Source organism: Rhodofomes roseus (genome assembly GCF_022264815.1).
Source record: "Rhodofomes roseus strain CIRM-BRFM 1785 chromosome Unknown C8Q71scaffold_2, whole genome shotgun sequence".
In the NCBI taxonomy this organism is placed as follows: domain Eukaryota; kingdom Fungi; phylum Basidiomycota; class Agaricomycetes; order Polyporales; family Fomitopsidaceae; genus Rhodofomes; species Rhodofomes roseus.
This window is the reverse complement of record NW_025952958.1, coordinates 1,152,981-1,169,767: the sequence shown is the minus strand read 5'-3', so window position 1 is coordinate 1,169,767 and position 16,787 is coordinate 1,152,981. Positions and strand designations below refer to the sequence as shown.

Genomic DNA, 16,787 nt, shown 5'->3' with positions numbered 1-16,787 from the left:
CACGACGCGCCCTTTTGTGTAACGCGTTTGATCGCGCACCTCCGCGTCACGCCAGACGCCGACGGCTCTGCTCCCGACCGTCACCTTCAGTCGAGCCGGCATTCGCTTTCACCTACAATTGAGCTGCTCGAGTGCGGCCGCTTCCACGATCACCTTCACTGAGTACTGTATATTGGACTAATAGGCCTTTCCGGCTGCTTTTGAACGCTACCGAAGATGAAGTTCCATATCGACGACTTGCCGGTACGACATACGCTCCCGATACTCTTCGCCATGCTCACTTTATGCAGATCATCTTCCCTTATGACAGGATATATCCAGGTAAGCTACACGCTCAGTATCACGGACGTCCGCTCATCAGCATACTTCAGAACAATACGCGTACATGTGTGACTTGAAGCGTACTCTGGATGCGCAAGTAAGTGAGGAGTTCCTGTCCTTGATCACAATCTCATCTGTTGCCTCCTGCCATAGGGTCATTGCGTGCTTGAGATGCCTTCCGGAACTGGGAAGACCGTATCATTGCTTTCCCTCATTGTGTCCTACCAACAGGTGCGTGGGATCATTGTCTTTGAATCCAGCACCACCTGACTGTGTCGTAGTTCTATCCCGCGAAGCGGAAGCTCATCTATTGCTCTCGGACGGTGCCGGAAATTGAGAAGGCACTGGAAGAGCTTAAACGACTGATGGCATACCGTCTCTCATGCGCTGAGACTGAGGACGAGAAAGAGAAGGAGCGCAGCTTCTACGGCATTGGCCTTACTAGCCGGAAGAATCTCTGCATTCACCCAGAGGTGGGTGGTGCGCTGGCTTCTCCTACTTGCTTCTCCCGAGATTAAGGGGCAGGCATAATTCGCCGTGAATCACCGCTGCTTGTCCCCAGAAAACTTGTTTAGGGTCAGTACCGAGCACGTGTCTGAACTTGGTTTGCTTTGCAGGTATCAAAGGAGAAGAAGGGCAGGGTGGTCGATGCTCGCTGTCGGGATCTTACGAATTCGGCGGTTTGCGAGAAGGGCCGTCAGAACCCCGGTTCTGTCGAGCTATGTGACTGGCATGAGGTCCGCTCGCAGCCCGCGTGCTACAAGACTCCCACTAAATGACTCCTATCCGCAGAACTTAGGCAAGCTCGAGCCAGGGAACTTGATTCCCCCAGGAATTTGGACCCTTGCCGATGTACTCCAATACGGCCGTGATAACACCGTGTGCCCATACTTCTTGGTCCGACGGATGGTGAGTATCCCCACCAGTTCTCGGGCATATGCATTGATCTGTGGAACAGATGCCTTTTGTGGATGTCGTCATCTATTCCTTCCACTACCTGCTTGATCCGAAGGTCGCAGAACAAGTCTCGAGAGAGATGTCAAAAGATGCCATAGTTGTCTTCGACGAGGCACATAACATAGGTACGTGTTCTGGGAGGTCCTCGTGCCACATAGACGCTAAACTAGCCTTTCCGAGCGAAGATAACGTTTGCATTGAATCGCTCAGCATTGACTTGACAAGGCCGATGCTAGATTCTGCGGCCCGAAGTGTCGGCAAATTGGGTGAGAAAATTGAAGAGTACGCCCGTGGTGCTGTGGAAAGGCCGCATGATGATAATTGTTCTCGATAGGATCAAAAAGACCGATGCGTCCAAGCTTCAGGACGAATATGCCAAACTTGTGGAAGGATTGCAGGAGGCCGCCAATGATCAAGACGCATTCATGTCAAACCCAGGTGCGTCGTGTGATCTGCCGGTGATGCACTGTATCACAACGTGTTGTACACGTTTTCAGTGCTTCCGGAGGATCTGCTGAAAGAGGCCGTGCCCGGTAACATACGCAAAGCGGAACATTTTGTGGCATTCCTGAAACGCTTTGTCGAGTATCTGAAGGTGAGGCAAACCGAGCCTGGCGTCTGCGTGTTCTTAATGAGGGACATCTGTCGACAGACTCGGATGCGCGTCTTGCATGTTGTTGCGGAGACGCCGTTGTCGTTCTTACAGCATCTCAAAGACATCACATACATCGAACGCAGGCCGTTGCGGTAGGTCTTTGCTCTCGCGCTGTTCTCGTCGCTTCCTCAACGCCAAGCGACTAGCTTCTGTGCCGAACGTCTACAGTCTCTCGTCCGGACGCTGGAATTGAATCGGCAAGATGAATATTCGTCTTTGCAGAAGGTGGCTTCGTTCGCTACTCTGGTGGCGACTTACGAGAAAGGTAACCTTTGCGACTTGGATTCTCATGCCTCTGACTGCGCGTGCAGGCTTCCTTCTGATTCTTGAGCCGTTCGAGACGGATAATGCCACCGTGCCCAACCCTATTTTTCACTTGACGTAGGTAACTACGCTGCTGAATGTGGCTGTACTTTAACCGTGCTCCAAGGTGTCTAGACCCCGCCATAGCGATCAAACCGGTCTTTGAGCGGTTCAGCTCTGTCGTCATTACGTCCGGAACAATCTCGCCCCTGGACATGTACCCAAAGATGCTGCAGTTCACCCCTGTCGTCCAAGAGACATACCCGATGACCCTCACACGCAATGCGTTCTTACCTTTGGTACGTCACGCTGTCACCGGCAGTCGTGGCGATCTTTACAGTGTCATTCAGGTCATCACTCGTGGAAGCGACCAAGTAGCGATCAGCTCCCGGTTCGAAGTGCGAAACGACCCCGCGGTCGTGCGCAACTTTGGAAGTATCCTCGTGGAGTACAGCAAGATCGTTCCCGACGGCATTGTGGCATTCTTTCCGAGCTACCTTTACATGGAGTCCATTGTCGCGGCCTGGAATGATATGGTCAGCTGGCCCTTATATCTGAGCCCGATGACGTCTAATTTACCGGCAGGGAATTCTGAATGAAGTTTGGAAGAACAAGTTGATTTTCGTAGAGACTCCTGATGCGAATGAGACGAGTATCGCACTCGAAAATTACCGCAGGGTACGCATGCGCATCAATTATCTCCCCGCTGCACGCTGATTTTCCGCCTTCGACATCAAAGGCATGTGATAACGGTCGCGGCGCAGTCCTGCTTTCTGTCGCTCGAGGTAAGGTCTCGGAAGGCATCGACTTTGATCACAACTACGGTCGCGCTGTGATCATGTTTGGGTGCGTGGCTACCGATAACTACCTACGCTTGGTTATCAACTCTTTCTCCAACTATTCAGCGTTCCATATCAATATACGGAAAGCCGGATATTGAAGGCGCGCCTTGAGTACCTGCGGGACGCCTACAGAATCCGAGAGTCCGAGTTCCTTGGCTTCGACGCAATGCGCAACGCGGCACAGTGTGTCGGGCGTGTACTTCGAGGAAAGACGGATTGGGGCCTGATGGTTTTCGCGGACAAGGTACGCTGTCGATCCTATTCATATGTGGGAAGTGATGTTGAGGAATTGTTCCCGCAAGCGATTTGCACGTGCAGACAAGCGTGCAAAGCTGCCTCGATGGATCAACCAATATATTACCGAGACCGCCTCGAATCTTTCCACAGATATGGCTCTGACTCTATCAAAGTTGTTCATGCGCACGATCTCACAAAACCCCAACGAAAACCAGACAGGGGTATCACTGTGGACTCTGGAAGATGTCGAGAAGGCCCAAGCCAAGCAAAAGGAAATGGCTTTGGAAGCTGAGCAGCAGCAGGATCAGCCTATGGACGAAGATGACGACTACTACGGGGACGGCGGATTGGACGACCAGATTCTGGGCGAGATCGACCTCGACGTGTAGAGCGTGTGTATGTACGTGACTTTTCATGATGGTGTATGGAATACAGGATATTGCTTTCATGGTCGTCGGGCAGGTCATTCATCATGTTCCGGAACATCGAGGGCATTTGCCCACTTCCTGCAGAGGCTGTCATTGCAAGAAGCTTGTCGACGCGGGGATACTCACCTCGTGTGTTGTAATGCGCTCGGGCTGGCTGCGGGTCAAGTCAGGGGACCAGCGCGTCGCATGCATGGCTGTGGATGCTCACGTATAATACCGTCGACAGCGACAGTGTGTGCCTGAGCCGGGAGCCCCACAGGATGAAGGATGTGCAGAGCTAATGAAACAATCGCGGGAATTGCAGTCGACGTGGGTCTCGCCGGTGAACGTCAAATGACCACATTGTTTCGACTTGTAGAACCTCAGTTGTCGGTGACACATCTACGAAGGCCGATCGCTCGATGGGCGGATCTTCTTGGACAAAGCGGGAAGACTCACTGCGGGCGCTATCGTCGGCGGAGGTAGGACGTGGGCGAGATGATTCGAGGAGGGGGCGACCGGCGGTCCAAACGCTGATCGACGAGCACACCGGCTTAAACTTCGATCGAGGCTGACCACGTTCCAATCAGGACTAGCGTCGCCGTCGGTTCAGCAGGTCGAGTGGCCGCGGCGGTCGCAGCGGCAGCATAAGAGTGCGACAAATGTAGCCACGAGCAGCTCCATTCGTGCTTATAAGGTCATAGGAGGCAGCGATGGTCGGATCTAAGGCGGTCCGAAATGTTCGATAGCACCTACGTTTACATGCATTTCTGCGCGGCCTTCCTGCGCGGCCTTCCTGCAGCGTCTGCTGGACAAGGTTCGCCCCATCTGTCTGATCGACCATGAGGTCCATGAGAAGTATGATTATCCACCAGAATATGCGGAAGCACTTGCAGGAAGATCTCCCTCCCTCCCTACCCTTACCTCAACTCCACGTGAGACGCGCCTCGTTGCAGCTCCGAAGCGCTGACAACAATGTTTGCCTCCTACGCCCACATCTGCCCGTCTCCTTTTTACGGATGGCGTGCTGTGCACCGCGTGGTCACCCTGAACGCTGTCGTTCTCCATGGCTTCCCGTCTCGCCATGGGCACCTCGTTGCGCGTGGCCTGTCTCTGGCCCAAGCCAGGCTCGAGAGAGGACGAGACTCATTGAAGTCTCGTTCACTCTTAATGGCGCGCTGCACCCCAGGAACGACCGCTGGGTAACCTTATCCTAGCCATCGATATCACTAACGTGCAGAGTCCGAGATGTCGAGGCTATATACGGATGCAACGGTGAGAGTTTCCCTCTCGGTCTCCCTCGTGCTCGTCCGCACGTATGGTTCTTGCCCATCCTGTCATCGACGGTATCTCTTCTGTTCGTCTTGTGAACCCTCCTCAAGCCTTTCCTGCGCTCCGTCGTCATCCCTCTTCTAGAATGGCGTTCCTCAGCATGCATTGAAATTGTTCAGACGCTTCGCCGGAGCGCTACACTTCAAGAGGCAACCGCTAATTCGATAAACTCACGACGGGTGACCAGCCTTTCCTAGGTAGATAGTTTTCTGCTCATTCGACGCTAATCCTAACCTGTGCTACTCCGTTCTGCTTTATATTCCAATTCATTCCCTCGCCGCCATTACAAACAAGTCACGGCATTTCATTGGTCAGCACCTACGAGCCAGTGGCCGGCCCCCTTCATCTTCCAAGTGTCCGGTTCCATCAGTTTTTCCCGTTGTAACACAGGCGCGGTGCCCGTGAAAAACGAACCCTACAATTGTTCTATCCAACATATCCACTCACTTCTTGTCGAGAGGTTATGAAAGTAAGGTCTTCCCCGATTGACTCATGCTATAGGAGACCATAATTCCCGGCACCGGCGGGCACATGGGCCCAATTAGTTGTCTGCATGCATCATGCCTTCACCCCTCGTGCGGTTTCGCAGTCCATCTAAGCAGTGGAGCAGGTGGCTGGCAATCGCATCGCTTGTCCGAGCGAAATATCGCCGGTGAGTCAATCGCTCTAGCTGATAAGTTCAGGCCTGTTAGGCGGTCTATGTAGATGTCCTTCCGGTCTTGATCAATTACTCGGGCCGAATACTGACATACCATACGCATTAGTCGATGCAACACTCGGGAGATTGGCCCCTCTGCATCGCCTTGGGACCGTACGTACCGTTCAGCGCAGCGGCGCCAATCGACCTGTGAGCAGTTAATTTCCGCCCAAGCATCTTCCCCGCAATGTCATGATCAAATGGTTGTCCGAGACCGTCGCTGCTGCCACACGTATCGGCCCCGAGGAAATAAGAGGCTCCTATTCGAAGCCCCTTGTGATCATTCATTTCCTTGACACCGTGAACATCCCCTATTTCGCCAAGGGGCCGTCTAATTTCGCTGTGGTGAGTCAGTTGGTCCGTCTGCCGTGCCAGGGGCTGAGTTGTTCCTGTTCATCCGACCACAGTGACAGCTACAACGCCACCACCTACTGAGCGGCCCCGGAAATACACCGGACTTCGACTGTTCAGCCCCCGAGTGAGGCAGCGACGCAAAGTATCGCGGGAGAAGACCCGCACATGTGCTATGTTTCTTGCGCCATATGGTCCGTGGGTTTGTTCGCGCACCACTCGCATGCTCCAAGTCAGAACGGAAAGTAGTTCCCAGTCCGTGTGTCGCACCGAAGTACCACGATCCACAATCGATAGAACATACTCAGGACAATGCCGCGACAAAAGCTGCTTAGCAGTTAGCTCGAGGAAGCCCATGGGTGGCTGGAGATCTCCGCGACGCAAGAGCGTTGTACAGCTTCCGGACGCCAGGAAAGACGACGTTGAGAGGGAATGCATTGTCGTTTACGCAGGACCGATAGTGTGTATCTTCATGCCCAGTTCATAGAGAAGCGCCGGGGTGACCAGGGGCACACAGCAGTGTCGACGTGAGGGAGGCGGCTGTTGCATAACATCACGACGACAGGATATCGTACAAAATTATAGTTCAACGGCAGTAAATTAGGGGACACGAATGCGAAGACAGCATGAAGACAACATGCCAACCCAAGATGAGGGCGCAACGCGCCGTACTATGAGGTACTAGGAGATTCATCTGACATTCGTGAGAGGTCCTCCTGAATCACTTCTTTGATGTTTCGTATTGGCTCGCCCTTGATGACCTTCTTGACTTCTTCGGCGTCCAAAGTCTCATGTTCCACGAGAGCAGATGCAAGCTGATCATCGGTAGTAAGAAGAGAAGAGTCTGGGTCAGATGAGTCACCGGTGACAGGAGGGGTTACGACGTACTCTATGCAGCTCGTCCTCTTTTGATTTGAGAAGCGTGGCGACTCTCGATTCACCCGCAATGAGCAAGCTAAGAAAAGACTTGTTAAAGGAACCGTATACAAGCCAACAAGCAGCGAATACTCACTCGCGTATCTCGCGCTCTATCTCGTCGCTCTTCGCAGGACTAATCGCGTCACGATCGCCGTACCACACCGGACCAACCTTGTCGGAGTATCCCCAGTTCTACGGAGCCGACAAATTATGATAATGTGCAAGATAACGTCAGCCATGAGTCTGATAGAATGAACCACTGAGATTAGGGCACTTACCTTGACCATTGCGCGGGCGGTCAGAGTCGCATGCCTCAGATCTGATGACGCGCCACTCGTTACGTTCGAAGGGCCGTAGACTGGATCACTCAGTGTGTCAGAGGATACAAAGACATCCGGTCAGGCGAAGTTGCTACGCACCGAGTTCTTCGGCGACGCGACCACCCATGCACACGTCAATCTCAGCGAGATACTGCTTGAGAGAAACCGAATAGCGATCATCTTCAGGTAGCTGACTTGTCTGCGGGGTTCACACCATCGTGAGTCTGCGGTCTAGGGTGTGAAGTACGGGGAAGGAACATACTATACCGAGAGCGTGGCCGCGCGGCACACACGTAACTTTATGAAGTGGCATCGCGCCGTCTGTGTAAAGCGCCACCAGGGCATGGCCACCCTGTACAGGAACTCAGGACCCCATAGCACGGAGAGATACCTCAAGTATAGATTACCTCATGGTACGCAGTCATGCGCTTGACCTCGTCGCTGATATAAGCCGTCTTTCGCTCACTACCCATGACGATCCGGTCCTGGGAGGTGGGGACGTGAGGACGCCCGCCATCAACTTGTCTGCGTAACGCACCTTGGCCCATTCGAAGTGCTTCAAATTGACTGCTTTCGCGCCACCCCGGGAAGCTTGCACCGCAGCCATGTTTACCATGTTTTGCAGGTCTGCGCCCGAGAATCCAGGTGTACCACGGGCGAGAACCATGGCGTCGACACCTACCCAGCGAAGATTGAGAATTGCATTGTCATAAAAGGCGAGTCAGGGTTCAGCGAGACACGTACTAGGCTCTGTGGTTACGTCCTTCATGTGGTGCTTCAGGATCTGGACGCGTCCCCGCACATCCGGCAGAGGCACTGCGATATGCCTGTCGAAACGACCAGGTCGCACGAGCGCGCTGTGCACGACAAATTCCGGTGAACAAAGACAGTCTGGTGAGCGAACAGAAGCGTACGTACGGATCCAAACTGTCAGGGAAGTTGGTCGCCGCAATGACAATGACGCCCTCGTTTTGCAAGAAGCCGTCCATCTCAACGAGCAGCTGATTCAGGGTCTGCCTCAGGTACTGCTGGTCACGATTGGAACGCTTTCCTCCTATCGCATCAAGCTCGTCGATGAAGATGATCGCGGGCTCTCGCTTGCGTGCTGCGGCGAAGAGGTCACGAACACGCCTCGCACCCACGCCAACGAACATCTCATCGAAGTCCGAGCTGCAAGGCAAACATAGTGATCAGTATCCATCGACCGTGCTGCTAGAGTGTGGCAGAGAATACCCACCCAGAAGCGAAGAAGAATGGGACGCCGGCCTCGCCAGCCACCGCACGAGCTAGCATCGTCTTACCAGTTCCAGGAGGACCAGTGAGGAGGATACCCTTCGGCAACTTGCCACCAAGAGTTGCGAACGTAGTAGGGTCCTTCAAGAACTCGACTACCTCTTGCAGTTCCTAAGTAGCACGAGTTTTCAGTTACCATCTTGAGGACAAACAACCGTAATGGGCGTACATCCTTCGCCTCGTCAACACCGTGAACGTCGCTGAACTTGTAGGTCTTGCCCTGCTGAGGCTCGAATTCAGTCGTCCTGGGACCAGCCTTCATCAATCCTGAGTTCTCAAGCAGTACGGCCATGAGGACGAGGAAGACTGTCGCCGTTTTTGTGTGAACATCAGAATGCAACAGAGCAAGACGTAAGCCTTACAGAAAGTGGCGATGATGCTGATGACCAAAAACCTGACTAGCCGCGGTAGCCAGGAACTCTTTTCTGTGTGGATAGGGGCGTCAGTACACGCACGCCAATGACAAGAATTGAGCAATGAGAGAAGCCGTCCCATTCAGACACCGCGCATGATGCAGCCTACAAGAACTGCTATCAGGTGGGTGCACCGACTCAGGCCATCAGGTCAACCATTGCGACCTCCTGCCTGCCGTGCGCGAAGGCCCCCTGCGCTGGGCCGAATCGACTGCGACGGCATACATGAATCTGCCCTCGGTTCGGTGAGCATACTGATGTATGATCGCAGTTAATGGAGGTATCCATTTCCCATTTGTGCGCGGGACGCAACAGACGCGCCCCAGCGGGAACGGGATCCGAAAGACGTCAAATTGAGCTGATACTCACGTTCCGCTAGCGTGACCACTATCGGACTGGTAGGTCCGCCTAAACCGCCGCTCAGAGCCGCTTGCAACTTTGCTATGTCGGTGTTCAGCGGTGCGGAAGCAGAAGAGGCAGCGCCTTGTCCCGCGAGGACCGCTTGCGCAAGCTTCTGACTGGACGTCTGTGTGACATGGGTAGACGTGTTCGAGGTCGAGAATTCCGTGGCCGGGGTAGCATCAGAGGATGTCGCTTCAGATGACGCATCAGACGATGCAGCCGTAGACGAGGTAGCGGCAGAAGCCGTTGCAGCAAGGATAGAGTCGCGTCTCCGTACGGCAGCATCCACAGAAGAGGCAAGTCCATTCTTGAGCAAGGCGTTGAGGTAGAATTGGAAGGCAATGTCCGAACGTATCAGAGGGTTTGTTGGATCCTATTGCCGCGTCAGCAGGCCTGCGCGCAACTTCTCTGGCACAAAACTCACAAACTCGCACATCCGTTCCCACCGTGCGATGACAACGTCATAACCCGGCTTCACTCCCGTTCCGACCAGTGCTTCAAACAAAGCAATTTGCTTATGGACGTCGTGCGGGTTCGCGCTTGCCTCAGCTTCCATTTGAGCCACTCTGGCTACGACCACTGGAGGTGGTGTAGGTGTAGGTTGCCGTGAGAAGATGGAACCAAGAGATATGTGTCTTGCATGCTGAGAGAGGAGAGATTGTCTATGTAGAACACTAGATGCCTGAAGATTTAGGAGGGTGAAGGGACGACACGAGACGGAAAGCGAGCGGGCCTGAGGTAGCGAATGCAAAGGTGCTGTCCTGGTATGTCGCACCTGGGCGCGAAGAGCACCCACCAACTGCAGACAGTCAGCGTCGCTCGTAAGTCAAGAGTGATGTGCCACTCACCAAAGATGGGAGGCTCATTGGCCGCCCTGTGTGTCGTCGGTGGACTGGGGAGAGGGAGGAGGAGGGAAAGCAGATGAGTCGAGGCTGAGTCGATGAACAAGCCTCAAGCCGCGCTGGGGACGTGTGTGCACGTGGCCTTTCCGGCGCAACGCCGACCAGACGCCGACCTACTGCGTACGCCGACTTGGGCAACTTGCTCTACTCAACTCCAGCCTATGGCTGCTCACAAACTATATCTCTGGTTGATGCTATCACGCGCTCTGTGTTTATGCCGCTCATGAACAGTCCGGGCAAGCACCCACAATCATCCACCACTCAGCCGAAACCGCCGGCACCACTAATGGTATATTCAACCAGTACTCTCTCGAGCGCTCAAGGCAGACAAACTCGACAGCACCATATAAGTTAAAGACATCACGGAATCCACCGGACCTGTACTGTTCACATCCTCCGCTCAGAAATTCAGAAATCTATCATGTGCACCTGGAGTAGGTGGTCAAATGCAGGGAACTAACAGGACAGTGATGTACGATCGGGTCGCGGTGTATGACGTCGTTTCTCATGTATTCCCCAAGGTTTGGACCAGGATAGACACGAAGTCGGGAACGCGAGCGCGAATCGTGTGTGCCCTTCACTTCTCGTACATCACCACATCTACCATGAGCGACCTCACCAAGGTCACCCCACCCAAGGAGTTGACCGAGGCGGAACAGCATGCGATCTTCCAGCATGTCTCCCGCCGACTTGCAGCACATCGCAACACAGCAGAACTTTACGCAGTTGCGGAATACACCTTCTCCACGAAATCTCAAGAGCAGAAAGACTACATCAGGGACTCGTTTCTGGAGCACCTAGATCGTTGGGGACAAGACTTGCTCAAGCACGTATGGTATGCATGCCAGGAGCCTGGTGGAGGCAAGTCCATCAGAATCCTTCACCCCTGCCTCTGTGAACCCCATTGAACAACTAGGTCCTGTTCCCGAGCTCTCGCGCTACTCTGACACCTCCATCGCTGGGCTGCCACTCTTACCTGACAAGGCCGCCGTCAGGAAGGTCTTGTCTACTGTGCTTCTTCTCCACATAACCAGTCAGAAGAACTACTCAGCGAGAGCACGCGCCTTTCTGTTCTCATTCACCGCTCCCGACGAGACAGCGGTTGCGGGCACGCTCAAGGACCCAAGCCGTGCTCTAGAAGAAGCACAGCGGAAGACCAAAGGTGCCAAGGAAGAAGCGTCTGAGCAGACGAAGACACTACGCAGAGTCGGTATCGGTCTGGGTGCGGTAGCTGGTGGTGTCCTAGTGGGAGTCACCGGCGGGCTAGCGGCTCCTTTGGTCGGCGCGGGTATGGCGACTGTGCTTGGATGGCTGGGCGTAGGCGGGACAGCGGCGGGGCTTCTCGCCACCGGCCTCGCGAGCTCCTCCGTCGTCTGCGGCGCGTTGTTTGGCTATTATGGGTCGCGAAGGATGGCGGATACCGTGGGCCGCTACCTCAGGGAGGTCAGCGACCTTGCCATCGTCCCCGTGCGCAAACCTCGGGATACGTTGGGCGTGCGGCTTTGCGTCAGTGGTTGGCTAGATTCGCCGGCGGATGTCGTGGCTCCCTGGGCTGTCTTTGATGGTGACGACACATTCGCGCTACAATGGGTAAGGAATGGCACTGCTCGAAAGAGAGCACGAAGTACTGATATGTACGGCTCGACCCTATAGGAGGTCCAGGCACTCCAGGATCTTTCGAATGCCTTGATGATCCTCATCAAGTCGCGAGCTATGAAGTATGTGAAAGCGGAGATCATCAAGCGGACGGTCTTCGCGAGCCTTTTTGCGGCATTGTCGCCCACCGTCTGGCTCAGCCTCACAAATATCATCGGTTAGTGAACACCCATACCTTGCCTCACAACGATGCTCATGCCGCCACGCGAGCACAGACAATCCCTGGATGACCGCAAAGTCCCTCGCCAGCAAGGCAGGCAAAGTCCTGGGCAAGCTCCTCGCACAGCGGGTCCTCGGTAACCGCCCCATAACACTCACAGGCTACTCCCTCGGCTCCCTCGTCATCTTCGAAGCCCTACAATACCTCGCCTCCCTCCCGCCATCCGAGACCTGTGACCTCGTACAAGACGTTTACCTCTTCGGCGCACCGGTATCGACCGACGAGGCGCAGTGGACCGCCGTGCGCCGCGTCGTGGCGGGCCGGCTGGTGAACGGCTACGGCGCGAACGACTACGTCCTCGCGGTGCTCACACGGCTGTCCAGCGTCACCTGGAACGTGGCTGGCATGGGTCCCGTTCCTGTCCAGGGCGTCGAGAATGTCGAGTGCGATGAGGTCGACGGGCATCTGAAGTGGAGGAGCATGGTTGGCCGTTGTTTGAGCAAGTGCGATGCGCCGGGGATCGTCGCCAAGGAGGTCGCGAAGCAGTTTGAGCTAGATACCGGAGCTGGGATGGATATGGACGAACATGAAGCAGAGAAGATCGTCGAGGAGGGCCTAGGAAATGCGCCGGACGCAATGAAGTCGTAACGGGGACGAGAAGATAAATAAATGCATGCGAGCTCTGCGTGTAGTGCATTCGAGCTCATTGTTGTCTCACCAGTGACAGAGAAGGTCCGAGCAACGTTGGGTGCGATAGATAGGCATTCTGTTGCTTATGAACACCCCGTCAAGAATATCGTTTTCGAATGATCATAGCGTTAAGCAAAAATAGTCAATGATACAGTTCAAGGTCCGTGTCCGAGATACACAACAATGGCATATGCGAAAGTCCACAATGTACGACATCAGTCCATCAAGCTCAACGGCGAAGGTATCACAGCAATGAACCGAGGTCAGAGAGGCTGATTCCCGCCTCCTCCAACAATTGCTAGAAGGCCAATCATGATGAGCACACGAGTTAGCGGGAGATGCACGGCGGAAAAGAACCCACTTCCAATTCACTGCTATCAATCGGGCATTCGAAGGTGAAGCTGTTACTGATGGTGGGCTTCACGGACACCGCCAGAATGCGGACGCCAACCTGCGCACATAATGTACATCAGCATTACGTTCTGCATGAAGCGAGATCCGATGCGCACCGTCGCTTTGTAGTTAATGGTGATGTCGGACTTCGAGGACCCCGGGATGACTCCGCACTTGTTGGCCAGGTCAACAAGCACACTTGTGCTGGAGGAGCCAGTGATGTTGTACTTGAGGTCGAGAGGGAAGGTGACATTCGTCGTCTCGTCCGTCTTGAAATCGACGTTCTTCAGCGATCCACCACCCACAGCCGTGTTGTTAATGGGATAGAACAGCTATGACGTCCAGCCGTCAGCCACACTGACGATGCTGATCATTGATGGGCGACTCACGTCGAGTTGCAAGTCCGTCAGCTCGACAGAGAAGTAGTTGGGGTTGTGGACGCTGCGCTGCGCTTCAGCCACAGGACGAATGGACAACACGTAGAAGGCACGAACCTGGCATTGACGTCGAGTCCGATGACAAGGGCACTATTTTGTACCGAGACCTACGATACGCGAATGAGTATGGTCCACGAGTTCTGAGTAGGACTGCAAACCGGTGATGAACTGTTGAGGGACGGTGTGCCAATCAGAATACTCGGGGGTCTGACCCACTGTCATAGCAGTCAATTACACATTGACGTCGCATCTCGACTGTATCACATACCAGGACCAATGACAAGACGATGCTGATGATGAGGAAGACCGCAATCATAATGGTGCAGCAGAAGAGCCGTCCGAATGTGGCCAAAGCCCCTCCTCGCGTCCAGAGACCTTCACTGTGTTCAAGCCTCCATCTCCGCATGTTCCTGGAAGTCCTGGGAAAGGCAAGCCACCATCAGCCAGAGAACAAAGGATCAAGAGAACGCGGCGTACTTGGGACCCGAGGGCTTGTTAGAGTAGGCCTCATCCGCATCCCGCTCAAAGACACTCCTATCCCTCTCCTTGTTTACACCAGACGGGTCGTCGGTGTAGCCACCCTGATTATAGCCTCCGCTGTCATAGTTGTAGCCTCCTTGATCGTAGGTCCTGTGCGGCTGCGCGGCAGCAGCAGCGTAGGGGTTGTAGTCGTCATACTGTGCCGGCGGATACTGCTGCTGACCATATGCATTCTGGTACGCCATAACTGTTGACTAGTGTGGATGGTGGGAGGGGAAGGGTAGAGCGAAATGGAGGCCGGAAAGAAAAAGCGGCCTGCGCTCGAGTGCGTGGAATAGCCTTGTCGTCGCGCAGCAGCCACCGCCTTCCCGCTCTCAGCCCGCGCTCGAGCCTCGCGCGTGACGCGCCACAATCGGAGTCTAGATCGAGATCAAGATGCATGGTGGGGATGAGGTCACCTCAACACGTAGTACGTACAGTACTTAGCTTAAGCTTATCAGGGTTACTACAGAAGGTCGGAACGTCCATTCATAGCCTGCCGGCCTGAAGCTTGGAAGCGGGATGCTAGATAGCTCAGCTTGCCGAAAAATCCTGCTAAAGTTGCACCATTCAAGACACAGATAGTAGTATACACACGGGCATCGATGATGCAGAACGGAACGTCGCTGGTAGCACACATAACGTCGAAAAGGGAGACATGTACACGGAAGGCTTCAACGATTGGGTAGAAAGGGTGCTCGCTGTCCTCCTGGCGCTGCGAAAGACGTAGCACGAGATGAGCCCGAGACCAGATTTTGATTCTGTTGTTGCCCAGATGATCTGGCGCTCGGTCCAGAGAAAGATTGCATATTCGACGGTCCTGGTCCTGGGAAGCGTTGCGTCTGCAGCACTTGTTGGTTGCGCGGCGGCTGGAGTAACGCGCGGTTCGATGAAGCAGTCTCTCGCGGTCGATTCGGCGTAGAAGGTATGAAGCGATGAGAACTACTAGATGCTTGCAGCTGAGGCGTAGCAGGAGGTCGAAAGGAAGCACGCTGTTGCAGAGACGTTCTCGGCATCTGAGGCGTTGGCGGTGGCGGCATCTGTGTCCTGTCATCACCGGCGTTCCTGAAGTTCTCTCTCTGGATTGGCCGATGGTCACCGGAGGACAGCCCTGGCTCATGGTAGCCTTCCGGAGCGATAGGGTGGAAAGAAGATGGACCCTGAGTGGATATATGCGTACGTCCAGACGACTGTCGGGCTTGAGATTGTCGTGCCAAGGCATGCCTAGGAGCTGCCTGTTCATGGGACAGCGTTGCTTGTACGACTCCCGACTGTGAGGCGTGTGTAGAATTATACGCGTATTGCCTGGGAGAAATTCGTCAACGAGAGTCTGACCGAGGCAAAGTCACGGTCCAAGATTACAAAGGATGCATACTGAGCGAACCGACTGGATCCCGGCCTATCTCTGTGTGGGGTCAAGACCTGATCAGGAACATGTGCGGCGGGCGCGAAGGTCGGCTGCTGACGGTCAGGCGGAAGTGTTAGTCGATCTGGACCTATCGGTGTGACGATGGAACGTGGGCTGGAGTTTGTTTGCGCGCCGCTTGGGTGCCTGGGCGCCATGGTGTCATTGGGAAGGCGCATTGAGAATTTCAGCACTTACTGGTGACTATATACCATTCGCCGTTTCCCATTTACGTTGGGGATATCGGAGGGCATGCCTTGATACTCAGTATGTTGCCGCAGCTGAGCATTTTCTACCCTCAAATCCTCGAGTGTCCTAGCATGGATGTGAGATTCATGGACGACTCGTACACGGAGTCCGGTACTTCTTCATAGCCTTGAATTCGTTCTTGAGACGATCGATAAGCAAGCGCTGCTGTACGTATTTATTCTTGTAATGCCGCGCCAACGAGGCGAGGGTCTCCATTTGAAACTAAGCTCAATCAGTGCTTCCGACAGTCACGCTATGTCATGCTTCCCAGACATACCCTCGTTGAAAAGGCCACACTGTCCAGAGCTTGCGGTACGGAACGGAACCAATCCGACATAGGAGCCTCCAGCTGTGTTGCATTGGCCGTGTTGAGCGGTGCATAGAAGCTAACATGAACCTGTACTCACGTCCCTCTGCAGCGGCATGAGCTGGATTCCTTGTGCACCGCACTGTGCACAGGTCTGGTCGGCGTCTGCAGTGTGATGTGTGGGAGCGATGGGTCCAAGATAAGTGCGGCGTGTTCGGGATGCGATAGAGCACTCACTCAGATGGTTGTTGCATACTACATGCCCGCACTCAGTGAGCCAGAAAGGGACGGGCGGCGTTCCTGCGTCTGTCTCGAATGGCAGATGGCACCGCGCGCAGTTCACGAACTCCCAGAAGTCCAGTTCGGGCTGAGAGATATTTGACATCGTCAGTCCAGACGGAACGAGCTGATGCTGAACGGCCGTATAGCGATGGGAGTGTGGTTTATCGCGGTGCACGATCAGCGGAAGCAATGGCTATGCGATCGAATGAGATTCCGGAATACAGACAGGCAACTACACTGTCCGGAGTGGCCCCCTGCAGGTAGATGGGAGTTGCAGTAGCAGGAGAAGGCTGAGAGCTGAGTTAGCAGGCTGGAGAGGGCAGGATGAGCGTTACAGTC

General features: G+C 54.5%; 5 protein-coding genes across 5 annotated transcripts; 2 read left to right on the top strand and 3 right to left on the bottom strand.

Moving 5' to 3' along the window:
• Positions 1-216: 216 nt before the first annotated feature.
• C8Q71DRAFT_698946 (uncharacterized protein) lies at positions 217-3,704 on the top strand (the record flags this gene model as incomplete). Its single annotated transcript, XM_047920042.1, has 20 exons — positions 217-243; positions 291-321; positions 372-418; positions 475-552; positions 603-794; positions 939-1,058; positions 1,114-1,230; positions 1,280-1,403; positions 1,464-1,560; positions 1,613-1,716; positions 1,776-1,873; positions 1,931-2,025; positions 2,080-2,198; positions 2,245-2,314; positions 2,364-2,535; positions 2,587-2,772; positions 2,822-2,914; positions 2,976-3,082; positions 3,142-3,322; positions 3,381-3,704. The coding sequence occupies 20 exons, from the start codon at positions 217-219 to the stop codon at positions 3,702-3,704; spliced, it is 2,382 nt and encodes a 793-aa protein (XP_047783815.1).
• Positions 3,705-6,624: 2,920 nt separating this feature from the next.
• C8Q71DRAFT_734347 (ATP-dependent metallopeptidase Hfl) lies at positions 6,625-10,374 on the bottom strand. Its single transcript, XM_047922393.1, has 16 exons — positions 10,297-10,374; positions 9,873-10,247; positions 9,416-9,821; positions 8,996-9,058; positions 8,803-8,939; positions 8,578-8,744; positions 8,259-8,510; positions 8,085-8,197; positions 7,879-8,018; positions 7,748-7,825; positions 7,603-7,692; positions 7,440-7,539; positions 7,299-7,378; positions 7,115-7,212; positions 6,991-7,057; positions 6,625-6,917 (listed from the first exon to the last, which is right to left on the bottom strand). Exons 1-16 carry the CDS (start codon positions 10,312-10,314, stop codon positions 6,774-6,776), a joined length of 2,328 nt encoding a protein of 775 aa, XP_047783814.1. The 5' UTR covers positions 10,315-10,374; the 3' UTR covers positions 6,625-6,773.
• A 65-nt stretch (positions 10,375-10,439) lies between these two features.
• Positions 10,440-12,956, top strand: C8Q71DRAFT_734339 (DUF726-domain-containing protein). The gene is made up of 4 exons (XM_047922392.1): positions 10,440-11,211; positions 11,267-11,940; positions 12,004-12,163; positions 12,222-12,956. The coding sequence occupies exons 1-4, from the start codon at positions 10,797-10,799 to the stop codon at positions 12,812-12,814; spliced, it is 1,842 nt and encodes a 613-aa protein (XP_047783813.1). The 5' UTR covers positions 10,440-10,796; the 3' UTR covers positions 12,815-12,956.
• C8Q71DRAFT_734335 (uncharacterized protein) lies at positions 12,957-14,561 on the bottom strand. The gene is made up of 8 exons (XM_047922391.1): positions 14,164-14,561; positions 13,955-14,105; positions 13,845-13,901; positions 13,744-13,793; positions 13,639-13,690; positions 13,366-13,581; positions 13,218-13,307; positions 12,957-13,154 (listed from the first exon to the last, which is right to left on the bottom strand). The coding sequence occupies exons 1-8, from the start codon at positions 14,409-14,411 to the stop codon at positions 13,101-13,103; spliced, it is 918 nt and encodes a 305-aa protein (XP_047783812.1). The 5' UTR covers positions 14,412-14,561; the 3' UTR covers positions 12,957-13,100.
• Positions 14,562-15,370: 809 nt separating this feature from the next.
• C8Q71DRAFT_219512 (uncharacterized protein) lies at positions 15,371-16,724 on the bottom strand. Its single transcript, XM_047917094.1, has 6 exons — positions 16,404-16,724; positions 16,267-16,331; positions 16,137-16,208; positions 15,975-16,081; positions 15,809-15,925; positions 15,371-15,757 (listed from the first exon to the last, which is right to left on the bottom strand). The coding sequence occupies exons 1-6, from the start codon at positions 16,549-16,551 to the stop codon at positions 15,496-15,498; spliced, it is 771 nt and encodes a 256-aa protein (XP_047783811.1). The 5' UTR covers positions 16,552-16,724; the 3' UTR covers positions 15,371-15,495.
• Between the last annotated feature and the right edge of the window lie 63 nt (positions 16,725-16,787).

Excerpts from the sequence above, each read along its gene's own strand:
- C8Q71DRAFT_734347 (XM_047922393.1), bottom strand. Across the intron at positions 9,822-9,872 it reads GGGAACGGATGTGCGAGTTT|GATCCAACAAACCCTCTGAT; the intron begins GTGAGTTTTGTG and ends ACGCGGCAATAG. Across the intron at positions 6,918-6,990 it reads AAGAGGACGAGCTGCATAGA|CTTGCATCTGCTCTCGTGGA; the intron begins GTACGTCGTAAC and ends ACCGATGATCAG.
- C8Q71DRAFT_734339 (XM_047922392.1), top strand. The coding sequence starts at position 10,797 with ATGCAGGGAACTAACAGGACAGTGATGTACGATCGGGTCGCGGTGTAT. Across the intron at positions 11,941-12,003 it reads ACACATTCGCGCTACAATGG|GAGGTCCAGGCACTCCAGGA; the intron begins GTAAGGAATGGC and ends TCGACCCTATAG. Across the intron at positions 12,164-12,221 it reads CAGCCTCACAAATATCATCG|ACAATCCCTGGATGACCGCA; the intron begins GTTAGTGAACAC and ends ACGCGAGCACAG.
- C8Q71DRAFT_734335 (XM_047922391.1), bottom strand. The coding sequence starts at position 14,411 with ATGGCGTACCAGAATGCATATGGTCAGCAGCAGTATCCGCCGGCACAG. Across the intron at positions 14,106-14,163 it reads AACAAGCCCTCGGGTCCCAA|GACTTCCAGGAACATGCGGA; the intron begins GTACGCCGCGTT and ends TGCCTTTCCCAG. Across the intron at positions 13,691-13,743 it reads GGACTCGACGTCAATGCCAG|CGTCCACAACCCCAACTACT; the intron begins GTTCGTGCCTTC and ends AGCGCAGCGCAG.
- C8Q71DRAFT_219512 (XM_047917094.1), bottom strand. The coding sequence starts at position 16,551 with ATGTCAAATATCTCTCAGCCCGAACTGGACTTCTGGGAGTTCGTGAAC. Across the intron at positions 16,209-16,266 it reads TCATGCCGCTGCAGAGGGAC|CTGGAGGCTCCTATGTCGGA; the intron begins GTGAGTACAGGT and ends AATGCAACACAG. Across the intron at positions 15,758-15,808 it reads CGAATGGTATATAGTCACCA|GCACCCAAGCGGCGCGCAAA; the intron begins GTAAGTGCTGAA and ends CATGGCGCCCAG.